Source organism: Ascaphus truei, chromosome 5 (assembly GCF_040206685.1).
Source record: "Ascaphus truei isolate aAscTru1 chromosome 5, aAscTru1.hap1, whole genome shotgun sequence".
In the NCBI taxonomy this organism is placed as follows: domain Eukaryota; kingdom Metazoa; phylum Chordata; class Amphibia; order Anura; family Ascaphidae; genus Ascaphus; species Ascaphus truei.
Window position 1 is genome coordinate 105,738,694 of NC_134487.1, and position 25,410 is coordinate 105,764,103.

The 25,410-nt window shown below is 40.7% G+C and overlaps 1 protein-coding gene across 2 annotated transcripts in view; it reads right to left on the minus strand.

Moving 5' to 3' along the window:
- Positions 1 to 25,410, minus strand: part of NUDT4 (nudix hydrolase 4) — a 63,621-nt gene that overhangs the window by 14,254 nt on the left and 23,957 nt on the right. For both annotated transcript variants that reach the window (XM_075600425.1, XM_075600426.1), the window contains exons 2-3: positions 6,783 to 6,893; positions 1,517 to 1,561 (exon numbers count right to left, since the gene is read on the minus strand). In XM_075600425.1, coding sequence (XP_075456540.1) covers positions 1,517 to 1,561; positions 6,783 to 6,893 — 156 coding nt within the window. The remainder of the gene's footprint in view (positions 1 to 1,516; positions 1,562 to 6,782; positions 6,894 to 25,410) is intronic.

The following is a 25,410-nucleotide window of genomic DNA, read 5'->3' on the forward strand; positions in this document are numbered from 1 at the left end:
AACTGTTAGACTTGCCTTCTTTTAGAAAGGTCTTCCTCTAAATGACAATCCTTATAATCCGTTTGCCTTAAGAAAGGCCTTCTTGGCCGATAGGATCTGACTTCTCTAAGCCATTCTACACATTTGAGATTCTGCATAATATTGGCACAGAATCATAGCTGTTGTGACCGCTGGATTGCACGCTGCCACAAATTATTTCCTCAAGACATTTTCTAGTCTTCTCTCCATCGTGTCTGAACAAGATGGCGCCATCCACTGGCAGTGTTCTCCTTGTTATCCTCATCTACCTTGGGTGGTACTTCCCACATCTATCAGAAAAAGGAAACCTTATGGACATTTTTTGAAAATAGCATCTTATCTGTCGGGATCCTTTCCAATTATATCTTAACACCTTGTGGAAAGAAAACTCTTCTTTTGTGACCATGACGTTTACTTGCCTCATTCCTTCGGACCCTCCATTTCCAAAGCCTCTCGAACCGCTTTGATCAAAGACGTCAATAGGTCTGCATTGAATAATGAATACTCTTCCTGGTCCAAGGAGTTCAATCACTTCCCTACCGTTTGTGATACCGTACCCTTCATCTACCGCCGATTTTAAGCAGTCCTCAGTTTCTGACTAATGCGGTTTTGTCACAAGTTGTGCAGCTTTTTCCCTTCCTTGATGCTCTTTTCGTGCTGGGGTTTCAGCCAATTTGGACGTCCCTTCTTCGGCCAGTCCCTCCAGTGGTACGGTAAGAACAACAAAATCAGTAACTTCCCGATTTACATGCTCTCCCTTTGCTTTACTGCCTAAAATGTCTGGGTGAGTGCTAGCTGAGCAGTGATCCCTTGGCTGTATTGCTCTCAGCTAAAAAACGGGTAACTAGCAGCACCTACCTAGCATTAAATAGCCGTCAAGATGTCGGCAGGGCGCAGTTCCGATTTCTTGCCGTCATTTTCAATCTAGCGGACTTACAATATTTTGCACCTGGCTGTGTGTGATCACTCCCACAGTGTGAATGATGCTTCTGTAGTCCACCCTAGTCACAGAGGGCCCCAGAATAGCTGCCACGTTGCATGGGGAGGGGGAGGGAAGAAAGATTGCAGGTAAGGGGGAGCCTTTAAATGGCCCACCTGCAGAAGTGTCAGTCCTACTCAAGCTGATGGGCAGAGCTACCATCTCATATCACTGTAGTGAACGGGAAAAATTGTTTTATGCTTAATCATTTTATTTCCCCAATGTCCTCAGATAAACCACTTGTGCTACATAAACAATTTTACAGTTGTGATGTTACTTTGTCTTGCAAAATTTGCAGATAATGTTATACTATACTTCCCAAACTAAAATAGAGAATATTCACCAAACAAGAAATGGAGCTCTTTAGCAGCGATAAGGCACACAGCATTAACAATACACAGATATTAGGGAGTGGGGTTCAGGGAAAGAAATCTGAGTACTAAAATTGCATTGTGTGTACACATGCAAACAGAACCACACAAGGGAGGAGGGGGGAGGAGGGAAAAAGAAAAAACTCACCTCAAAAATTCCCAGAAGCCTTCCTAACTTTCCCTTCACTCCAGCCTGGAAAGAGGAAATAAGCATTTAATTATTTCTGATGGCAAATCTTTACAGCAGAATTGTGGTAGAATTTACCAAATGTTCATAATTTAAACGCTGTTGACTATATACCTGTAGCTTTATTTAAATATTACTAAATATTTATATTTGAAAATATTTTCCACGTTCATTAAAGGTAAAAAGAAAACAACTTCTGCCATCGTATATCTATAATGGTCATTCCACTTAAGTAAATCAAGCCTGCAATCTCTATTGGGCAGTGGCTATGGAACTACAATTACTAAATTAACAGAAGCAGCACAAGGCAGTTCAGCCATTTGCTAGCCATTGTACAAATGATGGTGTTAAGTAATTTATTTGACCTACGCCATTAAGTCTTCAGATGTGTATAGTCTATTGGTGTCAGTATATACAGTGCTTTACATAGTAAATGAGAAATAATAGGAATATAATACAAAATCGGGATAAGTGCGTCAAATAAGCAAACATTGCACATTTAGGTCAGGGATTCACTTCTCTCAGAGTGGTATATTGGGTAACCTGAAGACAATAGATGCACATTGATTCATAGAGTAAGACTACGTGTATCTCGGGGTGCGAAGACTAAGTATATGCAGGTGAAGAGATAAACCTTAAGCATAGTATAAAGAGTGAGCAGAAATGGAGATCAACGCGGAGATGCAAGCGGCAGTAGATAAGAGATGAGAATAGTTGATACATTTGATGTCATGTGAGAAAAAGCAGACAGGTATTGAAGATGTGAAAGGAGGCTAGCAGGACTTTTAATTACTGTAGATTGTATTATGCATACTTGAAATATTTTACACAAATGTAAAAAAAAAGTCAACCTTTTTTTAAATTATTTTTTATTTTAATCACTAATCAAACATTTATGTTGGCATACAAATAAAAAGTGGTTATGTAGCTATACATTAAAAACATTGTGTTTCCTCTTTGATACAGAACAAGGCTGTCAATGCATGAGACTAGACTCTCTCCTGGGAAGAGATTCCCTTTCCTGTGGTCTGATTTTATGTTGGTTGCATTTCTTGTATTGTAATCCCCACTATCATATTGTCTGGCATGCACTATAAATAAAAACTGTGTGCGTGTGCATACATAGATACACACCCTGTATGCAAGCAAATGTAATTCTCTTATTTTAGCTAGGCTATTCACACACACACAGAAAAGTTGCCAGTAAAGCTGAAGAGACGTGGAGTTTGTTGAAACCTTTTATTAGGTACTCTTATTAACATCACTCTCTAGGTACTCTTATTAACATTAAAGAATGATTGCCATATTGAATTAGTCACGGGATCTACTCAAGAGTATAACTGTAGAAAACGGCATGTATATATTTTATTGCTATGTAAGCATTTATAACAAAGGGCTTACAAAGTAATAGAAACATGGTTTACTTTAAACAAAGTCCACAAGATGGCACTCAACACAATCTGTTGATACATCTAAATATATTTTCAAATAGAATTTCTACAAAAGCCACAATGAATGGTCTGCTGTTGATCTTTCCATGAAAGCGGTTTAATTGAGTCAGTCATTTTGAAATCATTGCTCAATTGCCTGCTAATAATTTTGATAGAAGTTTGTATTTATCTGAGTTTTTTTACTTTTGTAATTGTACTTTGCTTGTTTCTCCGCAACATAAACAGAGGGCAGAGATCAACAAATGTATTTGCAGAAATGTAGGCTTGTAATAAGTAAACCAGAAGACATCCAGCAAAAGGGCTTTAAACTTTATTTTTTAATAAGTGTGACAAACTTGGTAGTTTACATATACGGAGGTCCATATAAAAAGGGATGGTGTACTTTGAAGAGATCATGTGGAACCTCATGGAATGATTTGGTCTGTGGTATTCATCAGTGAAAATAAAAGGCAGCTGTGAGTGAAGGAAGCCAAAGACATTCCTGTGATATTGAAGCCCACTGATTTTTTTTTTTTTAGTTCTTTAATTTGTTAAAAGTATTTTAGAAGGGCTGACCCCTAATTGAAAAACTGTCATATAAAGGTCCATGCACACAAGTACAAATGATTATTATTGTAAGAGGACAGGCAAGATGGTGAGCAGATAAGGATCTCATCAATATTTCCAAACAGAACTTCAAAAAGGTGCAAGTAGAATGTAAGGACAAGACAGGTAGAATAAAGCAGGGGATTAACTTTCAGCTTTACAGTACAGACTAACTTGCTGGATAGTAGAGAAATCGGAGCAGCCCACAATGCATAGTCAAACTAGGCAATAGGGTTTTATTTGCATGAAGTCAGCAACTCATATTTTGTAAATCTTGGTTTACTAGTGCAAGAACGTGCAACAAACTCAAGCCTGGTTAATTTATTACTTATGTTAATTGAAAAGTTTCCATGTTCATGCTTACATGCAAAATCAGCAATATAGATCAAAGGAAACATGATATACTAGAATGTACATACTGGTTTTAACTTGTAATTGGCCAATATAGGAGTTCTGTACACAGATATAGATATATATATTACTTCAAAAGCCTCTAATTATGGACTTGTGCAGCCATAATATTAAATGGTAACAAGTAGTCTGTGTCTTGTAGCTGACAAGCCAAATTTATGCTGATCGCCCTCAACTCTTCCAGAGTTCCACTTTGGTTAATTGTCTACCGAGGTATTGCTTCCAACATATTACATCGAGGTGTGCAGAACCTGCTCCTTCTCATTCTTTGAATCTGGACACAGGGAAGATAGGACAATCTCAGGATCACAATAAAAAAAATAAAAAAAAGGGGGGGTATAATTTATGAAACATTAAGCATGGTTTTCATAGACCGCACTTTTAATTCTACGCTTTTTCTGATGCAATTGCCACCAGAAAATAAGTGTTCAATGTTAGAGATTTCTCATCTATTTGCAATAGAGGCATGAAGGGGTGACAAAGAGCTTTAACGACTAGCTTTAGATCCCATGCTGGTGTTTGATCTCCAATCCTAGGCTCAATGGCTTTGACCAACAGTCAGATGTGTATGATTTGCTATAGCATGAGCTCAGTGGCTGCAATTTGAACCTCAAGAATATTTGGCATTAGGCCTCAAAACCCTCTTGCACGTATTCTAGGATTCGTGTGATCAGAGGTGTTTTCGTTCAAACAGAGTTTATTGCACCATGTCCGAAAATCTATCTGGAAGTGTGGAAGAATTTGCAATGTTGAAGATTTACAGCTTTTCAGCAGTCTATAACCGGATCAGATAGGCCCTGGTGCCTCATTAATGAAATAAACATTACAAAGCCTTCCTCCCCTAGGTAGGACAGAAATACATTGGCAATGTAGGGAGGGGTTCATTTTTATACTGGAAGAGTTTATCCTACCCCAGGAGACAGAGTCGTGTCCCAGGAGACGTGAATTTGCTTTAAAGCAAAATGTTTGATTGCTTTTTGTTTCTTAGGGACGTTCTGATGTCACAGCATCAGCGTGTGCAACCAGGAACAAGCAGGCGCCTCACTTTCAGCTCTGGTTGGTACCATGGCCAACGGAGCTCCGTCAAAGTGAGTGCACAGTGCTAGAGACAACCGTGTTTACTACTATCTAGCTCTAATAGACTAAACCTAGCAGGGACCTCTCGTCCCATTCCCATGATGTTATCTGGGCTTACTTTAGGCATACTGGTATCCTAGTAAACATACTCGCTTGCTTACAGTGTATTGAAAATTCAGAGCAAGACTACTACATTGCAGGGGAAGATAGGCCCCATACATTGGGGAATACTTACCTTAAGGAAGTTATCTTGGCTATTTGCAAATCTATTAGAATTCTAGCTTGTGGCACAGGTACTACATCTAATACCTAGCCCATTTTAATAAGGACAGGTATACATCCATCCTTACACTGTAAAGCTGTACCTAGACAGGAAAGGAGTACTTGGCTCCTCTGTTCTCAGATTTTGCCACACGTGTGTGTGTGTGTGTGTTTCTTTTGATCTATTGTATATATTATACCTTGTATCTATTCTAATCTGGCATTTATTTTTATACTTGGCAATTAAAAGTTAATTTTTGTCGTACTTCCACTACACTATTAGTTGACAGAGTGCAGCATACAGTGTTTTCTTCTTCAGTTGCCTTTGGAAATTAAGCATTATTTTTCTTCGGGGCCACCGATTGGGAGTCTGTAGGTCAGTAATGTATTTTTTCTTCTCTCACCCTGCCTTTATCAGAGATCCAATAAAGATCAGGGAAGATAGAGGGGGAGGGAGGTTTGAACATAGACAAAATGAAGTAGCCAGAGAAGATCAAACCCTCCACAAATCTCAGTTTACATTATTTACGAGCCAGCTTTAAAAAATACTTAATAGGAGTCAGATTTTGGTAGAAAGGCATCACCGATTTAAAAAGGTGCAATTCCTCAGTCAGCCTGTTCAATATCTTGGGGGTCTCTGAATGGAGAATTCTGAAGGGTTTGTCAATCAAGTGTTTTACTTACCTTACCCCACACACCCTGCCCCAGAGACCCAATAAAGTTAAAGGGAGATGGGGAGTAGGGACTGTACAAGCACTTGCTGATCACAGTGACATCACACAAAAGGGAGTAGGCCAGGGGAAAAAAATCAAACCCCTCCCAGATCGAACGATAAAAATGAAATGCTTATAAGAGTGTCTGATTTGGGAGGAAACAAAAAAAACAATTAACCAAATGAGACCCTTTAAACATGTCAGTGGAATTTGTTGCCTGTTGTCTAAGGACGTATTGTCCCTTTAAATCCTTTAACATGTCATTGTCACACATACAGTTAGTCATAAGAGGGACTGGCCCTTGAAGTGTTAAATCGAGACATAAAATACCTCCTTTCTGAAAGGTAATTAACCGAATTATCAACTGTTAAAATAAACGCACACAAAGTTGCAAGCTAGCCACATGGCAAAGTTAAAAAGGGCGACAATCAATGTCATACAAAGATGGTGACTGCAGCACTGCACACCAGAACTAGTGCATATGAAATTATATATTCTTGGTTAAATGGAACAACTATATTGAGACATCTTATTTTTTTATTGCTGTGGGTCAATTAACTTTCTCTCACACCTAGCTTTGTGCTTCTGACTCACTTTAGCCATTTTTTTTTTCAATCCCCTGTCTGTGCTCTGTTATTGCTAGTTGTAAAATCTGTAAGTAATATTATTGTCTTGGTCAACTCCCGAATCAATGCTTGGCATGGCTGTATACAAAATATTTTACCATACCTCTTCATAAACCTCCCTCACTGCTGCACCACCTGGCTCTTCCTCTGGCTCCATTCCTCCACCTGGTACGATCCATTGATCTGGATACCGACTGCTGCTGACTAGCAACACCTGCAAGATTACGGGCAGAGTTAATGTCTTGTGAAGCCCTGCAGTGTACAAAACAGCTGGTACCCCTTCAGAAATACAGAAAACAGACACATGTAATGAGGAAACAATGTGGACATCTCTTCAGGTTTGAAGAACTACACCACTTCATTCTTATTCTGCAGCCTAGAGATCTCAGGAAAGTACTAAAGACATTCAAGAAGATACTAAAAGCATCAATAAGTTTCAAGTAAGCCACTTAGCCATTGCAAACAAACTTGGAGAACTCCAACACTGCAATTTTATTCACCAAGCATCAATACTTCTAGTTTATTTTGCAATGCACCTTTTTGGCAAACATTCATGAGCACTCTTTGCAAGTCAGCATCACAAGGGAGGGACATGCATTAACACACACGTTAACTTTCACATGGTTTCAAAAAGAGTTGGCATAATGTTAATAGACAATGGACAGTAGGAAACCAATGCATATTTAAATAACTTTTAAAAAACAGCATTCGTTCCACTATGTATGTGGAACAATGGTGTAAAGGAATAAATCATGGCAGCAGTTATCTGTTATAAATGCCCTCAGTTGTTTCACTGCACCAATGTTAGTGCAGTGATGTACTGTATCTACGACAAAAGGGAGACGCATTAGTTATAATTGTTTCAGTCTTTTTACCACATGTAACGGTACATTTTTTTTTTCATTGTGTAGTCCAACTTGGCAACATACATAGGAATGAAGTTCAAGTGCAAATAGTCAGCATTCAACACCTAATATTTTCTAGATTTCAATTATAAATTAGAGGTTTTACTAGTTTGACAAATGTACTCAAAAGCCAAACTCTTTAACCACACAATGTTCACACACTGGTAATAACAGCACAAATGATCAAAGCACAACTACAAATTGCAGAGATACAGGAGTTTGTCTGAAAGGTTCTCTGAACATAAAAGGATCATGCGGATAATTAATTATTAATACTGGTCTATGCATGCTATACTTATATTTAAAATATTTAAATACCACAACCTTCAAATTTATTAGCCTTGAACCGGAGTCTCAAGGATAGCAATAATGTTGCCTTGTGAGTCACTTAGCTATGATGGCATGGAATGTGTAATATGTGCAAGTGCTGGCAGCTCCAGTTAATCTTTAATACAAGGGATTTTAGAGAATGGAAAAATAATCATTGTTGGGAACAGGGACAATTGCTAACCTACAATTAAGTTTGCCAAGTGTTTTATAGGCAATTGTGATTATAAAGATCTGCAAATCAAAAACACACACGTTGGTTCAATGCATATTGAAACCATGGGCTGAGCGGGGAAGGGGGTGGTGGTGGTGGTGTGTGTGTGTGTGTGTGTGTGTGTGTGTGTGTGTGTGTGTGTGTGTGTGTGTGTGTGTGTGTGTGTGTGTGTGTGTGTGTGTGTGTTCCTAAAATTTTGCTACAAATGCCAGAGCATTTTACAAATAAAATTACTCAATGAAAAAGGGATACATGCAAATTATAAAAAGGAATAAATGAGAGATGTGTATGCACACTTGACTATTTTGTCTACCTTAAGGCCTGGGACCCGCTGCGCTCGTTGGCGCGGGCGGCAATGTAGCGAGTTCCCCACCAGCAGGGGAATCCTCGCGAGCCGGTCCCGGTCCCCACTGGCTGCACAGCTGACTACACGCTGTGGCGCGTCAGCCGCTAGGAGACACCACAGAATGGTGTTACCTAGCGTTGACGCGTCACGTGGTGTGGCTGTGAGCCAATGGGGAGGGGAGGCTGCGGGAGGAGGAGAGGCTTCGGGGAGCGGGGAGGAGTGTGGAGTGAAAGCAGCGTGAGTGCCTGCCTGTGTGTGTGTATGAGTGCGTGCGTGCCTGTCTCTGTCTGTGTGTGTGTGTGTGTGTGTGTATGAGTGCGTGAGTGCCTGCCTGTGTGTGTGTGTGTGTGTGTGTGTGTGTGTGTGTGTGTGTGTATGTATGTATGTATGTATGAGTGCCTGCGTGTGTGTTTTTTTTTTACTTACCTGCAGCCCGTGGAGGGAGGGGGGGGAAGAGTAGCGGGTCCCTCCGCTCAAGCCACGCCCCCCCCTCCCTGTCAATCCTCCCACTCCCGCCCACCTCCCGCTCCGGCCCCTCACGTCATGGCCGCGCCCCCCCCCGACCCGTTTGGCCACGCCCCCCGCTCCGAGAAAAGTAGCCTGTAGACCGCAGATCGCGGTACAGCGAGTTGCACGCGCCGCCGGCAAGCAAGCCAGCCGTGCGGATGCGTGCAACGGGACCTTAGCCTTAGGTGTCCTCCCATCTGCCTTCAAAATCCAATTGTTTGAGTTTGCAGGCCATTTACTAGCTTCACAAGCCAGCGACAGCAATCATGCTGAAGTTGGTGTCAAACAGATAAAGTGGCTGCTCTTGCTGGCTCCTATGCTAAAAAATAGCTATATCCACATTGCAGATATTTCAACGCCAACACCACATCACAGGCTACAAAGTTGCATACGGGCTGAATTTTCTGGCCTGATACTTTAAGTGGCTTCAGTTTACCAATTCAATTACGCTGTTGCACAGCCTTTTCAGAGCCCCTCATTAGGTTCATTCTGCTGCCAGACAGGCCAGCAATGCATTCATTGCCTTCCCAAGTGTTTCAGACCTGTAACAGTGAAGGGGTTCAAGTTTTTTTTTAATTACGTTAAAAAACTGCTAGTATATCAAATATTGGGTTGAAGGCCTGGTCTACTTTGATAAGATAACCTTACTATCAAGGTCCCTTTCTCAGATAGATCTTTTATAGCACTTATTTGTATTTGATACATACAATCTAAGCAAGCTCAAAACCTAGAAAGACCGTATTGTAAGGGTGGATGAAAAGCTAAAATACTTAGGAGCCAGCCAGAGGTTTTAGGAGCGTTATGTTAGGCACCCACATGGGAGCACATTTATATTTTCTGCATATGTTGGTTTTTCATGGAACAGGAGGAAGGTTACAGAAGTAGCCTAAAAGAATCCTATTTGCACTCACTATTTACAAATGATGGCTAGGAAAGATTCAATCCTTGGGAGAGGCCCAATAGCCGTTCATTAAACATATTAAAATATTTTATTAAACATATATACAACATATATACAAAAAATGAAACCACTGTGGCTAAAAATAGGGGGTGGGTACAAGAGAGGTGAGAAGTCAATATAGCTTAGTAAGTTGAACAGGGTGTAATCGCCCATCAATTGAGGTGGGTGATGTGGGGTGTATATATTGATACGCAGAGGTAATAAGTCTATCCTCATATACAGGTGAATAGTGGTATATATTCTATTCGTTAGCCGTTAGACATTCTCCTATTCTCCAGAACCACTACTGGTTCTGTATACATTCTGCATTTAAGCATTGGTAAACTATGATTTATATGTATAAACTATGCAGTGATTGTTGGATCCTAAGTGACTCATAGCTGGGGGCTTAATAAGGCAGAGACAGCTACACTAGTAGCAGTGCAAACTGTCTATAGTAATAACACCTGTACCAACACATATGGTACATTGGTTAGAAACATATTACTGTAGTGATGGGAGAATATGTGTAACAGCTAACGAATAGAATATACACCACTATTCACCTGTATATGAGGATAGACTTATTACCTCTGCGTATCAATATATACACCCCACATCACCCACCTCAATTGATGGGCGATTACACCCTGTTCAACTTACTAAGCTATATTGACTTCTCACCTCTCTCGTACCCACCCCCTATTTTTAGCCACATAGTGGTTTCCTTTTTTGTATATATGTTGTATATATGTTTAATAAAATATTTTAATATGTTTAATGAACGGCTATTGGGCCTCTCCCAAGGATTGAATCTTTCCTAGCCATCATTTGTAAATAGTGAGTGCAAATAGGATTCTTTTAGGCTACTTCTGTAACCTTCCTCCTGTTCCATGTAATGCATTATTCCCGTATGCACCCTATTTTTGTATACATTCATTCTCATATAGTTGGGAGAGCGGCAGTCATCTCTCTTTTTTGTATATGTTGGTTTTTCAACAGCACAAAGATGGATTACTTTATATTTATTGGTAGATTTGGCTTCTGTTGCATCTGGGAAATTATTGGGCCATTTACTTCAAAGGAGCCTTTAAGTCTCAGAATCTCAGGAAACTAAAAACGAACAAAGGCTGAAAAGAATGGGTCCAATAACATTCTGCAGTCATCCTGTGATGAAAGTAGTCCTTATTTAAAGCTGCAGTTCAAACAATATCCTACATGTGTTTTTTTTTAATTAAGTCAGTTCTGTACTATGAGAAAATACTTTTAGCATTAAAAAAAAACAATTTAAGAGATTTTTTAATGTATTCTAATGTAACAGACATTTTTTTCTTCCTATAGCAACCATATACAAAGTCACATCCCCTTCCCCTTCTGAAACAGCATCACCTTTTTGAGCCCTGCCCTCTCTAGCAGTGAACCAATTGAATCTAGTGCCTGCCTGGTCACATGATCTTCCTCACAGAACTTTGGCTGTCAGTGCAGCAGAAGAGGACCCAGGATGCATTTAGTGAACCCCCAGCCGAATTTCAGAGGTTGATTACAGGAAAACGGATCGAACGGCAGCTTTAAACTTCTAATTTACTTCCCATGGATATCCACAGGTAATAAAAAAAAAAAAAAAAAAAAAAGTATTTCCCAAATTGCCTCAAACATAACTTAAAGGCAAAGTATGGTATCTATTACTCAAAAACTGCTTTTGCCATTGGAGTATTTCAAAATTGAGTTATAACTTTTAAGGATTACCACAATCTGTTTCTACTACATACTAAACTAAAAAAAACTAAGGATAATAAAAGTGTGTGTGATGTGAGTGTATGTGAGTGAGTGTGAGTGTATACATAGACTGCAAGTTAATTAAATAATATTTAAAAAAAAAATGTTGCACAATAAAAATAAACACACACACACACACACACACACACACACACACACACACACACACACACACACACACACACACACACACACACACACACACACACACACACACACACACACACACACACACACACACACACACACACACACACACACACACACACACACACACACACGGCACCCTTATAGAAAGACTGACTAACCACAGCCAATTATAAGTGCCGTGCGCATGGCCACTATATAACAGCCCTTATGATAGTCAGGGGGAGACAAGATGGAGTCCATGCAGTGCCCCACACGATACATTGAAATACCCAACGCACTTCAGGTTTACCCTTTGTGCAACTTACCCAAGAGCAAATTGGGTGGCACAGCCGTTTTAAACATACAAGTGTGACAAAGGAATTACAAAGATAAAAGCATATAAAAATGAGGGCCGAATCTGCTAAGAAACTGAAGGTTGGTTATTTTGCTCTGCAATAACTAGATCTTTCTGCTGAGCAGACAAATGTCAACTGGTCATGTCAGATTATCATGAACAATAATGAATGACTGCTACGTAAAATCATCCATGGCTTTGGAGAATAGTTCTAATCAGCATTTGCCATTTAGTGAAGCTCTGCATAAAAATCCAAGTTACTACCAGGGGGATAAAAACAAAGATTATGCACGGTTTGCACAGAATACTAAAACAAAGCCAAGAATTTCAGTGTCACATTAGTACACAAAAGAGTAATCTCACGCTTAACCCAGAAAAATGTAGTGAATTGTGAACATAAAATCCACAAAGTAGATTTGTTGTGTTTACTACAATTCTGTACAGGTGTGCCAACGTAAAAACCAGCAGAAATAAATCACATTGTATGAAACTGAAAGGGTTGGTGGTGGGATGGGAAATGAGGGGCAGAAAAGGTATATAGAAGGGACAACTTCGTTTTACGTTTTGATTGGGAAATGTCTCAACATGAAGTTATACAAACTCTGAAACATCTTATTCAATACAAATTATACATTACATTAGCATTTATAGTCGATCATTTAAGGTTTGATGGCGTCAAGCTTTTCACTGTTCAACCCTGCTTATACTATTGTAAAAGTGCCAAATTGCACAAATAATGAAGCCAATACGCTGCATCCAATAACACTGATCATAAACCAGGTTAAATTGTGTCAATAGTCAGCAATCGTAAACGTGTTAAACCAAAGTTACAATGGCAACTACACACTATGGGATGTTCCAAAGATTAGAGTACAGTCATCAGATGAACAAATGTAGTAAGAATTACTTAAAAAAATAAAAAAAAATAAACAGGGGGACAGTGGCTTCTCAATGCCCCCCCCCCCCCCTCCTGGCACTGAAGATAGATTTGCTACATTTAAGGTTCAGGAGTGAAATGGGTTTCATCAGGGTGGTGAAAGGCCAGACCTTGCTAACGTGTGATATATTTTGATAAGGACAACACTGGTAAGAAGTGTTCTGATAGAGGTTTGCCCAGTCTTATCTGTGGTTACAGACAGAACCAAAGTATCATCCTTGGGCTGTTCAACTATGTAAATAATGCAGACTGAGCAACACCACCTAATCAACTGGGGACAGTTTCCACAATTGTGTGCAAAATGTTAGTCATTGAAGGTACCACACCCTTTGAGTTACTGGTATGGTCACGGGATTTGCAATACTGTTCTACAGTTATCACAGGATACTAAACATTAATCACCGGGTATAGTAATTTAGGAGAGATCTATTTTGTAAAGCAGACAATTCAATAGGATGTTTCCAATTCAGAACATGCTTATAACAAGTTAAATGTATTTATAAAATGTTTTACCAGGAGGTAATACATTGAGTTGTATACAGAAAAATAAGTGTGCAACCCAAAAGACAACTTAATTGTGGTAAAAGACAGTGTCTATTAGTGAAACACAAATACAAATATTAACCCCTATACATCGTAATTGGCTATGCACACGATAGAAGGCACAACCCTACTGTGGAAGTGAAAAATATATTGAACCATACAAAACCGTTGGTATATGGCGTATGCTGCTATAGTTAAAGAGTGGCTCAGCACACCCACGAACTAGAGATAAAAGACAAACAAAAAAAAAAGCGCAAAACGCAAATAGTGAAGTATATCAAAAACTTGTTTAGTTAAAAGAATGTCACGTGAGTGACCCAGACGACAACGTAGTGCCTGCCGCAGGAAATCCTCAGACGATCTGGATGCTGGTTACGAGTTGCAGTCACCGTGAGAGACCCAGATGACATCTGGAAACTGCGGATGACTACTTACCAGAGAAATCTCCTTCCAATACCCACCCTGATGTCAGCTGTGTGGTAATTTCGTGTATTGATACACGTACATGCGAATGTTCTTTTATATTGATGTACACAGAATACTTACCTTCTTTTAACTAAACAAGTTTTTGATATACTTCACTATTTGCGTTTTGCGCTTTTTTTTCGTCTTTTATTAATACATTGAGTTACCTCTCGTTTTCAAGTATGTCCTGGGCACGAGTTATGATGACAAATACATAGTTCATAAGTGAACAAGGTATACATTATATACAAGACATTGCATGCACAGTTAAATGGTTTGCACCCCAACCCCAACCCTTCTGTTTTCTTCTACACTCCAAACCCCATTCATATAACCATCTCTGCCCCTTTATAAAAGAAATAAATCCCATTTAACTATCCTTTAGGTAGAAAACAGAAATAAACTTCCATCATATAGCACAGAATAGACAACTTGAGCAGGACAGTGCTTCAGTTGTAAACCGATTTCTCATAATGGTTGATTGATAAACTATGAATAAAATATGGAATTGGAACCATTGGTAAAGTGGTCTCAAAACTGTCATGAGCAAAATATTTCTTCACTAATCTTTAAAACTAGAGCTTTGTTTGACCAGGAAAAAAAAAAAAAAAAAGGAGTTATTGGCTCATCGAACAGGTTCCCTGCTTGATTGCTTGCCCAACAACAATATGATTTGCAGCTCTAAAAATGAACTCAGACTGGCACAAGGTATATATTGTAGAAGGGAAACAATATTTACAATGATATGGTACAACATAAGCTTAAAAATGAATGCCAAAGATAATTACATATAACATGAACACATCACATTAACCAATTACATCACATAAGCACCAATATCTTATTGTTCAAATTAAATATATTTAGTCTATACAACCAATACATACCTTTGCTATTAAATATATATGACTCAGAATAGGGTTTCTGTAATCTTTACCAAACGTCAATTTTAGAAGCTTCGACACCACAAAAACCACCAAAAAAAACACACCATAAATACTTTAGATATAGCACTGCTTCCAAACCACAGACCTACAACATATCCAACGTAACTGTGTACAAGTCAAACTACTACCAATTTTAGAGAAGATACACACAGCGTGATCTTTAAAAGGGTATAATTTTAAATCATTTGGCCACTGACAATCAGGTTTGCATAGCACCAACACCCGGCTTACATTACCCATTGTTACTTGTCCATTTACGTTTTACAGCCACATAGATTTTGATGATATATCCACTGGTACGGTCAGTACAGGCTTGGTAGCCTGGATTGTTATATCCTGGATTCAAACCTTTAGTGTGCTTTGTTTCCCAGAGTAATATTGTGTGCACCACCGCAGGCATTGTGAATTTTGGGTAAGAGTTTGAAAATTCATAAAGTGCAACGTTCAGCTTCAAAAAAAATCTGAATGGATTTTAAGACTGCAACCTTCGGACAAAAAGATAAACCCCTCTACAGACGGATGTGGAGCCTTCATTACACCAGTCCATGGCTTTATACAGAGCCGGCAACTGTCAATATAGACAAAAACTTCTCACAGAGTAAGTCAGGAACAAAATCTTTATTCTGCAGTATGTTTTTGACTATGGCGATGTTCTGGTCTTACACCAATGTAATTAAGTATTGCTGGGTAACATCGTATGTTCTTGGGTTAATGTTAATTTTATCTTTATACCTCCATTTGTGTTTGCATTAACTTTTACACAGATAGAACAAGGAAACGAAATACAGTACAAATGACACATTTTAGGTGTCTTGCAAGCTTTCTAAAAGCACTATTTTCACCAAAACTAGCCCCCTTCACCATAAATGGACAGCAATATAGTCACGCTTAAAATGTTCATGTCATGACTAACTATTAACAGATGAATAGTTCACTGAAATACACAAATCTACAAACTTTCCAGTAGGTAACTCAGTTGAAGCTCTATTCATGCAGAGCAAACAGAAAGGCTACTCAATGCAGTCACCAACATGCAGACCTACATAAAAAGGATTGTGTTCCATTCATTTCATAAAAAGGGTTCACTGACTATAAACAGCTAGAGATTTACTAAACAGATTTTAGCCTTCCCTTGTGATATCAACTATTATCCAATAAAATGACACAAAGAATGTCATGTTTTACGGCTATGTAAGGCTCCATTCGCTATACATAACTTTCCTGCCGGCTACTTAACCAGTTGAGTGTTGAAGGGTAGGCAGTACCACATGTTCACACCCCCAAGTCTTGAAGTGTCACAATCGCCATGTCCCGGCAGTGATGTGAATAGAAGGGGGAAGGCCCTCCTTTTACATTCAGATCATGTTTAGCACTCCTGTGCAACACTAATCGCAATTAACTCTAGAAAATCAAGAAGAAAGAAAGAAAGAGAGAGACTACGAGAGTTTACATAAGCGCCTCTAGGATGTCAGTCCTCATGTACGTTAATTGGTCACTCAAGGAGTTAAAAAGTTAATAAAATAGCCTCATTACAAACTAAAGCAAACTAAACTTCAACATGTTTTAATACATAATTTTATCTTTGCTTGGAAAAAAAAGGGGGGCAGCTATTTGTCACACCTTGCTCAAAATTAAAAATTAAAACCAGAGACATAACATAAAACACAGACAAAGCTCAGTGCACATCCAGAAAAACTTATATACGGTGCAGTGCCTAAATATACATGTATAAATAACTAATAAATAAAATGGTCTTTTAGTTTAACATTTTGGCCAAATTGTTGTAAGCCCTTGAGCCAAACTTCACGGCAGACCACGTTCAAGGGTCCCTACACTAATATAAATTCTTAATAACCTGTGCATTGCCAGGAAGAATGATTTATAATAAATCTGTCAATATGAGTTGCAAAAGTTCTAAGTCTGATTGAAGCTTTTATTAACCTGTACATTACCAGGAAAAGCGTTCTGTATGTTTTTCAAAATTAAAAAGCAAGCGATTAGTTCTCAAAATAGCCATAACTCATTTTTACTAAAAAGGATGTCACGGGAGACCAGGACTTTTTACAAATTTATACCGGATTATTCACTAGGCAAAACAAATTGAAGTTTTTTTCGTGTAAACCTGCGTACACACAGTGAATACACAAAATACAGACGAAATACACACTTACAGGGGGTGAAATCTAGGCTCAAATAGGTGCAGGGCGCCTGCGTCGGAAGGCTTACCCCGACCGGGATATACACCCGGCCTTCCTGTGCTCTTTTCAGCTAAAGATTCTAGCCACGACCGCTACGCTCAATTCACAAAACTTGGTCCCGACGTCTGACTTAGTCTCTGCAGGGCGGACTTTCCTAGCTTTAAAATGAAGCCGGTTGCTCCGCTATTTGTGACAGAGCAACTTTGAAAAGCCTGCCCTTCGACACAAGTCACTAGATGGTCTGGTTCTCTGAGTCGGCTACCTCCTTGTATACCCTCCACAGTTCTATGTTCAGCATGGAAGGAGGAGCGACCATTCAGAGTGTGGGAATTCCCCCCACTAGGCAATAAGAATAGGGGCTGTCCTTTGGCTGATGTCAGAGGAAGGTGTGCCAAGCCGGCTCGGGATGCCCCATGGGCAAATGAATTGACCAATGGGAAACGCGCCGACATTCTGCCGCTTCACCCAGTCAACTCATTGTCACCTACTGGGCAGGCTCCCCTGAGTCTGGCAGACCAGAGTGTCCTCCCCACAGGGGGGGGGGGGTCTCTGTTCTCCGGACCCAGTACTCAGCACTGCTCCAGCCACTTAACACCTCAACATCCCGTCTCCTCTTTGAACTCTGTCTATCCGGACTTTCCAGCACCTATATGGACGCCCGGGCTAATTGAATAGACACTTAAAGTATATGCACAAATGTAATAAAATATACTTTAATCCATAGGATAATTTGGGGAGCCTCATATCTGTAATTGAAATAGGACTGGGATATCTGGGCTCGAAAACCAGGAGTCTGGGGGACAATGGGCAGCCCTGGTTTAATTCAACCCGCATACTGGCAAATCATGCCTGCACGCCGGGGAGAATTAGGGGGACAACCGGTTACTTTGGCCCCTGAACTCCTGCAAACAAAACAATTGCATTTCTACCCAAATATCCCACCTAAAAACTTAAACATAGAAAGGTTCATGAGTCCAGGGCAAAAGGAACATGAAAAGTGGAAAAGTAGGGGACACTAACTTGTTATAATACATTGCCCCATGCGCTATGTAGCTGCCAGGGACCCAGCGTTCTCAGGGGTAACCAGATGGGCTTAACCTTTATATTGTATAACCTGGTTACCCCCTTACCGTCACAGGCAATATTACCGTTCTTAACACCTCAAAAAAAAACAAAAAACGCTTGTGCTACACTGATTCACAAATTAGGATGTCTAGTCATAAAAATGGTCAGTCTCCAACTTGATAAAATAGTTGTTTTGTTTATTTTTTCATCTAGCTGGCTTCCTAAACCAATTAATGAAAAAATATAATCTTGGAGAGAACCAAATGTAAGTTACTCTTTCAGCAGAGAACCTAACAAAATAAAAGAGAGAGAATAAATGACTAGTGTTTCCTCCATCCTTTGCCTAAGCCTTCCAGTCAAAAGACCAACAAGTTAAAATGAAGTAGATAGAACACACACACACACACACACACCACAGTCTCCCTTAAAATGGAGTACTGTGGTCTTCACACAGTCTAATGGTTATTTTATATTGTAGAGCGCCAAGTGTGGCTGCCTTTTTAGTGACACAGGCTTAGCAAAGGGCGTATTATTGGCTGAACATAGTGGTCTAAGAATCCATCACAGCTTTCCTAGTTGGCAAATCTTGCTGCTTTAGATTATATTGCACATAAATTGTATTGGCAAGCTATAAAATCGACAAACAGTAAATTCAGGTGCAATATGCTAAGAATTGAGTGCAAAATCTTAGATTTTTGAATTATCTGGTACTTGTGTCATTTTACCACACTAGCCAAGCCTTTACTGGCTCCCAGTAATGCGTTTACCGATTAAATATATTTTAAATAACGGTTTCTAGTTATTTATGTATGCCAAACTTCCTGGTCAGATGAAAAATGTCACCCAAAACATGTAACCCAAATTGCAAATGTGACCACATGTTTATGATCTGGTAAATGAGCCACTCATTGTTGCAACATAGAGATTTTATTTCCACGTTGTTTAAAAAGGCAAACACACTTAATGTAACTAGTATAGAATTGTGTGGTTACTACTTCTAGAGAGAGACCAATTAACGTTTCTTACAAAAAAGGCACCCATGCCATCTGTGTGCCAAAAAAAAATAAGTGTTGTGCATGGTGCTATTGATCAGATCAGGGTCAGAGAGGGCACTATTATGCTGGATTTACAAAAATATTAGACTGAACAGTTCACACAAAGAATTGTTTGTGAACGCTGTCAGAAAACCACTAAGCTTATTTGCACTTATTTTCAAAGCAAGCTATGAAAGAGGCTATGTACATGCAACAGGGCGTCAACATGTTAAAAGCACACTACTGTATTCAAAAGCCAGAGGCCTTTCAAGCAAAGCTCAAAACATTTAGGTTATGATAAACCACCCTTCTAAAACGTTCAATGTTGAAAATACTGCAAATATTTCTAGAACTTTTTTTTTTTTTAATAACTTAGAGGTACCATGTAGCAACACATACTGCAGTAAACAGCCAGCAATGTGCCACATCCACACAAAAAAAGTAAGTTAATGAATTCAAGGTATATTTTTCACATCTACGACACTAAACTTTAAAAACAGTTCAATAGCAACCACAGAGTAAGCTACACATACAGATTTTGGTAAGAGTTGGTTAGTTGCTCATACCAAAGTAAAGAATGGAGCGGTCGTTCAGAAGTTGTAACAATCAGGGTTCTAAAGCAGTTTGTGATATTTGTTCTCGAAAATAAAAGCTTGCAGGGGATTTTCCAATGAAATATGTGACTAGGATTGGAAAAGGAAAGCAACAGCAACTCGTAAAGAAACAATTAGAGCTGCACCATTAAACAAAGTTATTTATAGGTAGTCCTCAGTATCCAATGGCCCGCTTTTCGTCTAATGCATTATCCCAAGGGTGTGCAAACGCATTGCCTTGCATCCCCCTACATACTCTCCCCCACTGCTCGCGCCCCCCTTAACTCGTCTGAAGCCTCAAATGATGCCGCGGTGCCGAAGCCAACAGTCACGGTAAGTGAAGTTGCAGAGGCCTTGTGCGGTCCCCCGGCATTTAATTTAAATGCCTTGGGGAAGAGCACGGGACCTCTGCAACCGCCACACCCCCCAGTTTGCGCACTCCTGCCATATCCGACGCCGCATAATGCAGTCAGCTGCACGCATTATGCAACGTCGGAACTGCTTATCCGACATGGATTAACATGGACGAGCAATCAGACAGCGATTTGCGGGATGCAATATGTCGGATAAGCGAGGACGGTTGGATTAAGTCAGCTCTGAGAAGTTCAACTGTAAATGTGTAAAAGAAAAGTGTAAAAAAAAAAATTTCAAAGTAACTTTAGACCCATACTTAAAAAGTGCTCAACTAGCGTATCTTCAACTGCTGGGGGGAGAAATGCACAAAGTGCTTATTTTTCCCTCCCTCCAAACTAAACTTTCTTTGACAGTCAATACAAACATCTTTACCTGTATCCATAATATAATAAATCTTAAAATGGACTTGCAAAATAATGAACGTCAAATTCCACACATTATTGCTTGCTTAATCAAAACAGGAAAACCACATTACTATTAGCCAATATATAGACTAGCACTACACCATCTTACCAACTTTGTTTAAAAAGCATCAGGAAGTGGAAAGCTCGATACACACCAACACATTTTGCCACTAGAAACCGTAATGCATGGCAGAGCTTTAACTGTATACTTCCGCCAGGGTCACCGACAGGGGGGAGACACAGAACAAGTGTCCCAGGTCCAGTGGCTGCAGGGAGGGGTGGGGGTTCAGCTTCTCGCGTCGGCGCACACCGGAAGCAAAACTAGGCTCAGCTTCTGACAGGCGCGCAGCACAGGACAGTCAGTGAGTCGGGCACGGCGGCAACTAGAGGACCGGCAGCCGGAAAAGAAGTTGGGGGAGAGCCGGGGCAGCAGAGGCCTGAGACCATACCCAAGGTAGGCAAGTCTGCATTTGTTTTTTAATATATATTTGGGGGTTGGGTTGCATGTGGTGTTTTTTGGTATGTATTTGGGGGTGGTGTTTTTTTGGTTTGTATCTGGGAGGGTGGGGGGCTTATATGTATTTGAAGGGAGGTGAGGTGAAGATATATTTGGGGGTGGGAGCAGTTTTTGTATTTATTTGGGGGTGGGAAGGTTTTTATATGTATTTTGTGGGGGGCTTGTGTGTATAGGGGGTGGGAATGAGTGAGGAGTGGGATAATTGATGGAGGGAGGGGGATAGGAGATGAGGCGTGAGTGAGGAAGAGTGTAAGTGAGAGAGGGGAGAGAAATACATGGGAGGCAGAGGGAATGAGTGAGGAGGGGGGTAATTGATGGAGAGGTGGGGTGGAGAGAGAGAAGAGTAAGACAGGGAATGAGACGGATGGGAGAAATACATGGGAAAAGGGGGCTCGTGAGGTGTGAAATGGGGGGCTCGCAAAACCGCCAACATCAGGGGGGAGGGGGGTCCCGGTCATAACTAGTCCTGGGCCCCGGGAATTCTGCCTGCAGCCCTCACTTCCGTTATACTTGTTGGGACGAATTTTCAACAAAGTGTCCATGTCTGTGTAAAGGCGTTGTATTTAATTTATGAATTAGTATGCATGTCCATCAATGTATAAATAACTTCGGAGCCAGTCAGAAATTGTAGGAGCCAGCGTTAGGCGCAATGGGGGGGACCCAGGCATATAGAGGGGCGCATCTTGTGTGTATATGTGACCGAGATAGTCGGCCCCGGTGTGAAATAAGGTGTGGGCTGAATCCTAGACAACACGTCTGACACGCCACTACTCTCCGTTCCAACCTTCCTGCACCCCCACCCCTCACCACACGGGTGCAGCACGGGAGAAGTCTAGTAGGCAGGAGAGTGAGAAGCGGTAATAAGGCAGGAAGAGAGGCGGATGTTGTGGCAGTAGAGATAGGCAATTTTGGGGCTTATTTGGATCCGCAGAGGATTGGCCGGTTCCAAAAGGGCGATTTGCGGTTTGAATATTTTTTTTTATTATCAATAATCATCATCAGAACACACGGCAGATTCCGCAATCCATTGACCGATTTGTAAAATCCAAACCGCGAATTAAGGAATCCGTGGCAAATTCTTTAGAATCTGCTACGGATTGCTAAATCTGTGGACTGGATTCTACAAATCCATCCATGGGTTGTATCCAATAGTATATATATATTTTTTAATGAATCCATGCGATTTAAAACCGACCAGATTCATTTGCAGATTTTCCACCGCAAAACAGATTGGGTAGGGGGTGGTGGGGGTGGAAATGTGAGAAAATCCGGGAAATGGATTTGGGTGGATTCGCCCATCTCGTGGGCAGAACAGGAGGGCTTAGGCCAGGGGTCTGCAACATCAAGGAAGAAGCGTGTGAGTGATTATATATATATATATAATCACTCACACGCTTCTTCCTTGATGTTGCAGACATATATATATATATATATATATATATATAAAAAAATTATATATATAAATAAATAATGTCTCTCCAAAATATTCCAAGAGCCGCAACACACAATAATCCTGAATGATTATTACATACACACACCACAATATACAAAGTCTATTTAGTTTTTTCATTCTTTTTCTGTGCAAAACAGTGCCATACATACATACATACATACATACATACATACATACATACATACATACATACCAAACCCCCTCCCAAAAAAACCCACACACACCGTCCTGGCGGTGGCTGTGGGGGGGCCTGGCCACTTGTTGCCGCCAAGCCTGAAGTCTCCCTAGCTGATTGACAACCTCTCTCCTGTACTGACCCATGTTGGGCTCACGCTGGAAGTTGCGACATGCACTTCCGGCACGCACCAGCATAAGAGCCCAGCATGGGACTGTAAAGGAGAGGCGCAGACAAGCAGCTGGGGAGACGTTGGGCTCGGCGGCAACGAGAGGCCTGACAAGCGTCGGCCCCTCCCCCCACAGTCACCGGCAGTATAGTGAGGGAGAGAGGCAGCAGCCGAGGATCGGCAACCTGCAGAGAGCCGCATGTAGGAGCGTTAAGAACCGCATACAGCTCAGGAGCCACGGGCTGCCCACCCCTGGTTTAGGGGTATATTTGGGGGTAAGGGTTGGGGTGTAAGGGGGGGGAGCTTTGATTAGCTGTGTACAGCTGCACTTATAGCGCTGGCGACAGCAACGTCATGCTGCGGTCGCTGGAAAAATCAAATTGACTTTACTTCCAGCGATCGCGACCAAGTAATTGCTCCATCGCGTCTCTTCTACAAGCGCACATGACGGCGGCAGTACATTTGTTTTGGCGCGACGTTGCGTCGCCGGCACTATAAGCGCAGCCAAGTCTGAGCTTTAAATAAAATTGTAGAGGATATGGGAAGCCAGTGTAGGAACTTGCATATAGGGTAGCAGCAGAAATTGAGCCGTGAGTGAGGTAGATACGTCTGGCAGCAGTATTTTGGATGGATTGAAGTTGGGACAGGCGGACGAGGGGAATGCAGACTAGAACAAGTTTGCAGCGATACAGTTGGCAATACAAGACAAGCGAGGATGAGGGGTCAGTTGAGGCAGTAGATTTGGACGTCACCCCGCATGAGATTCTGTTCAACAGTTAGTCACTGTCCAAAGACTATTGATATGTTATGGACAGTGCATTCACCACTAATGTAGCAAGATAATAGAATTACTGACTTACAAACCAGAACTTGCTGCCCTTAGCCACAGGGCAATTTCTACTCTTATTCTTGCCGATTGTCCTTTAACAAATGACTCCTTTAAATCAATCATCCCTAATTAACCTGTCACTTGTTTTTGGCCATTTTGTTTTCCCTGGTGAGAGATTTAAACCAAGTGACTTGACCAGCAAGTATCTTGAGAAAAGGGGTCCCCAGAGCTGAAAATGACAGAACAGCTCAGAAGAACCCACCAGTTCACCTGAATTTAAAATATATATATATTTTTTTGTAAGTGCTAGTTCGGGCTATAGCAAGTCGCAAATATCACTGCGAAATCATGGCTTTGGTCTATAGACCCAGAGAGGACAAAAAGCTCAACGAGTGTAACTTTTGCCAGGTTAGTCTAGTTTCTATTTGTGAAGCAAGCATCAATGTTGCAATGTGATGCTTTGTATTTGGAATGTAAACAAAATGTTACTCAACTTACATGAAGCAACAAAAGTTAAAGTCACTGAATACTAATTGACCATTACTGCTGCCCATAGCAACTCAGTAATTTCAGAATGCCAAAAGTGAGTGTTTGTGGCTTTCAGAAACAAGGATTTGCTTCTTGGCTTGAATTTGTCAAGCGATTTAAAAAGGCTAGTCCTGCAGATCAAGTATTTATATTTTAAAAAAAAAATTAAAAAAAAAGAGGGAGTGGGAGGGGGTGCAGAATTCAATATATACTTAGTTGAATACTTAAATCCTTCCAAGGAAGCAATGAAAAAAAGTGCATATTTATATACTTTCAAAACTACGCTTCTCACATAAATTGACATTCATGCTCATCAGATATTTATTGCCATGCACTTATCTGTTCTGCAAACGACCAACAATTACTTTACAGAGAACAAGCGCCATACAATTTTAACCTGTTTTATCGTATTTTAGATCATAATCTAAAACCCTCTAAGGCTTTGTGCAGGGATGGAAAAGGCCCAGATGTTGCAGCGACATGACCTGTCAAACACCGCCACGACCTGCAACTGTGTGCCATATCCTGCTTCACCAATGCAACATCAAAGCTGGATTGGATGTGCTGTGACTGGCTGTAGAGGTTTGTGACAGGTTAAAATCACCTCCGCTTAGTGTAAAGTGGAGGGGGGGCGGGGAGGTCAGCGGCAGAGGCTGGGGGCAGAAGAGAGCAGAGGTCCAGGACTCTGCCCGCCCCTGCTCTCACTACAGTCAGTGCACTGTCTGCATGACACAGACATGACTACAGGTTGCCAGAACAGCTGTGCCATCCCCTCCACAGCTACAACTTCAGCTCCTAAAAATTCAAGCTTGCTCCTAAGTAACATTCATCACCATAGAATAAAAAATACTGTTATTTATTAATTCACCATTCACCTACATTTAACCTAGACATGTTACTGCCTATAGTGCTGTCGGACTGCCCATTGAAAGTGACAACACTCCTAAACCAAAACATTGTT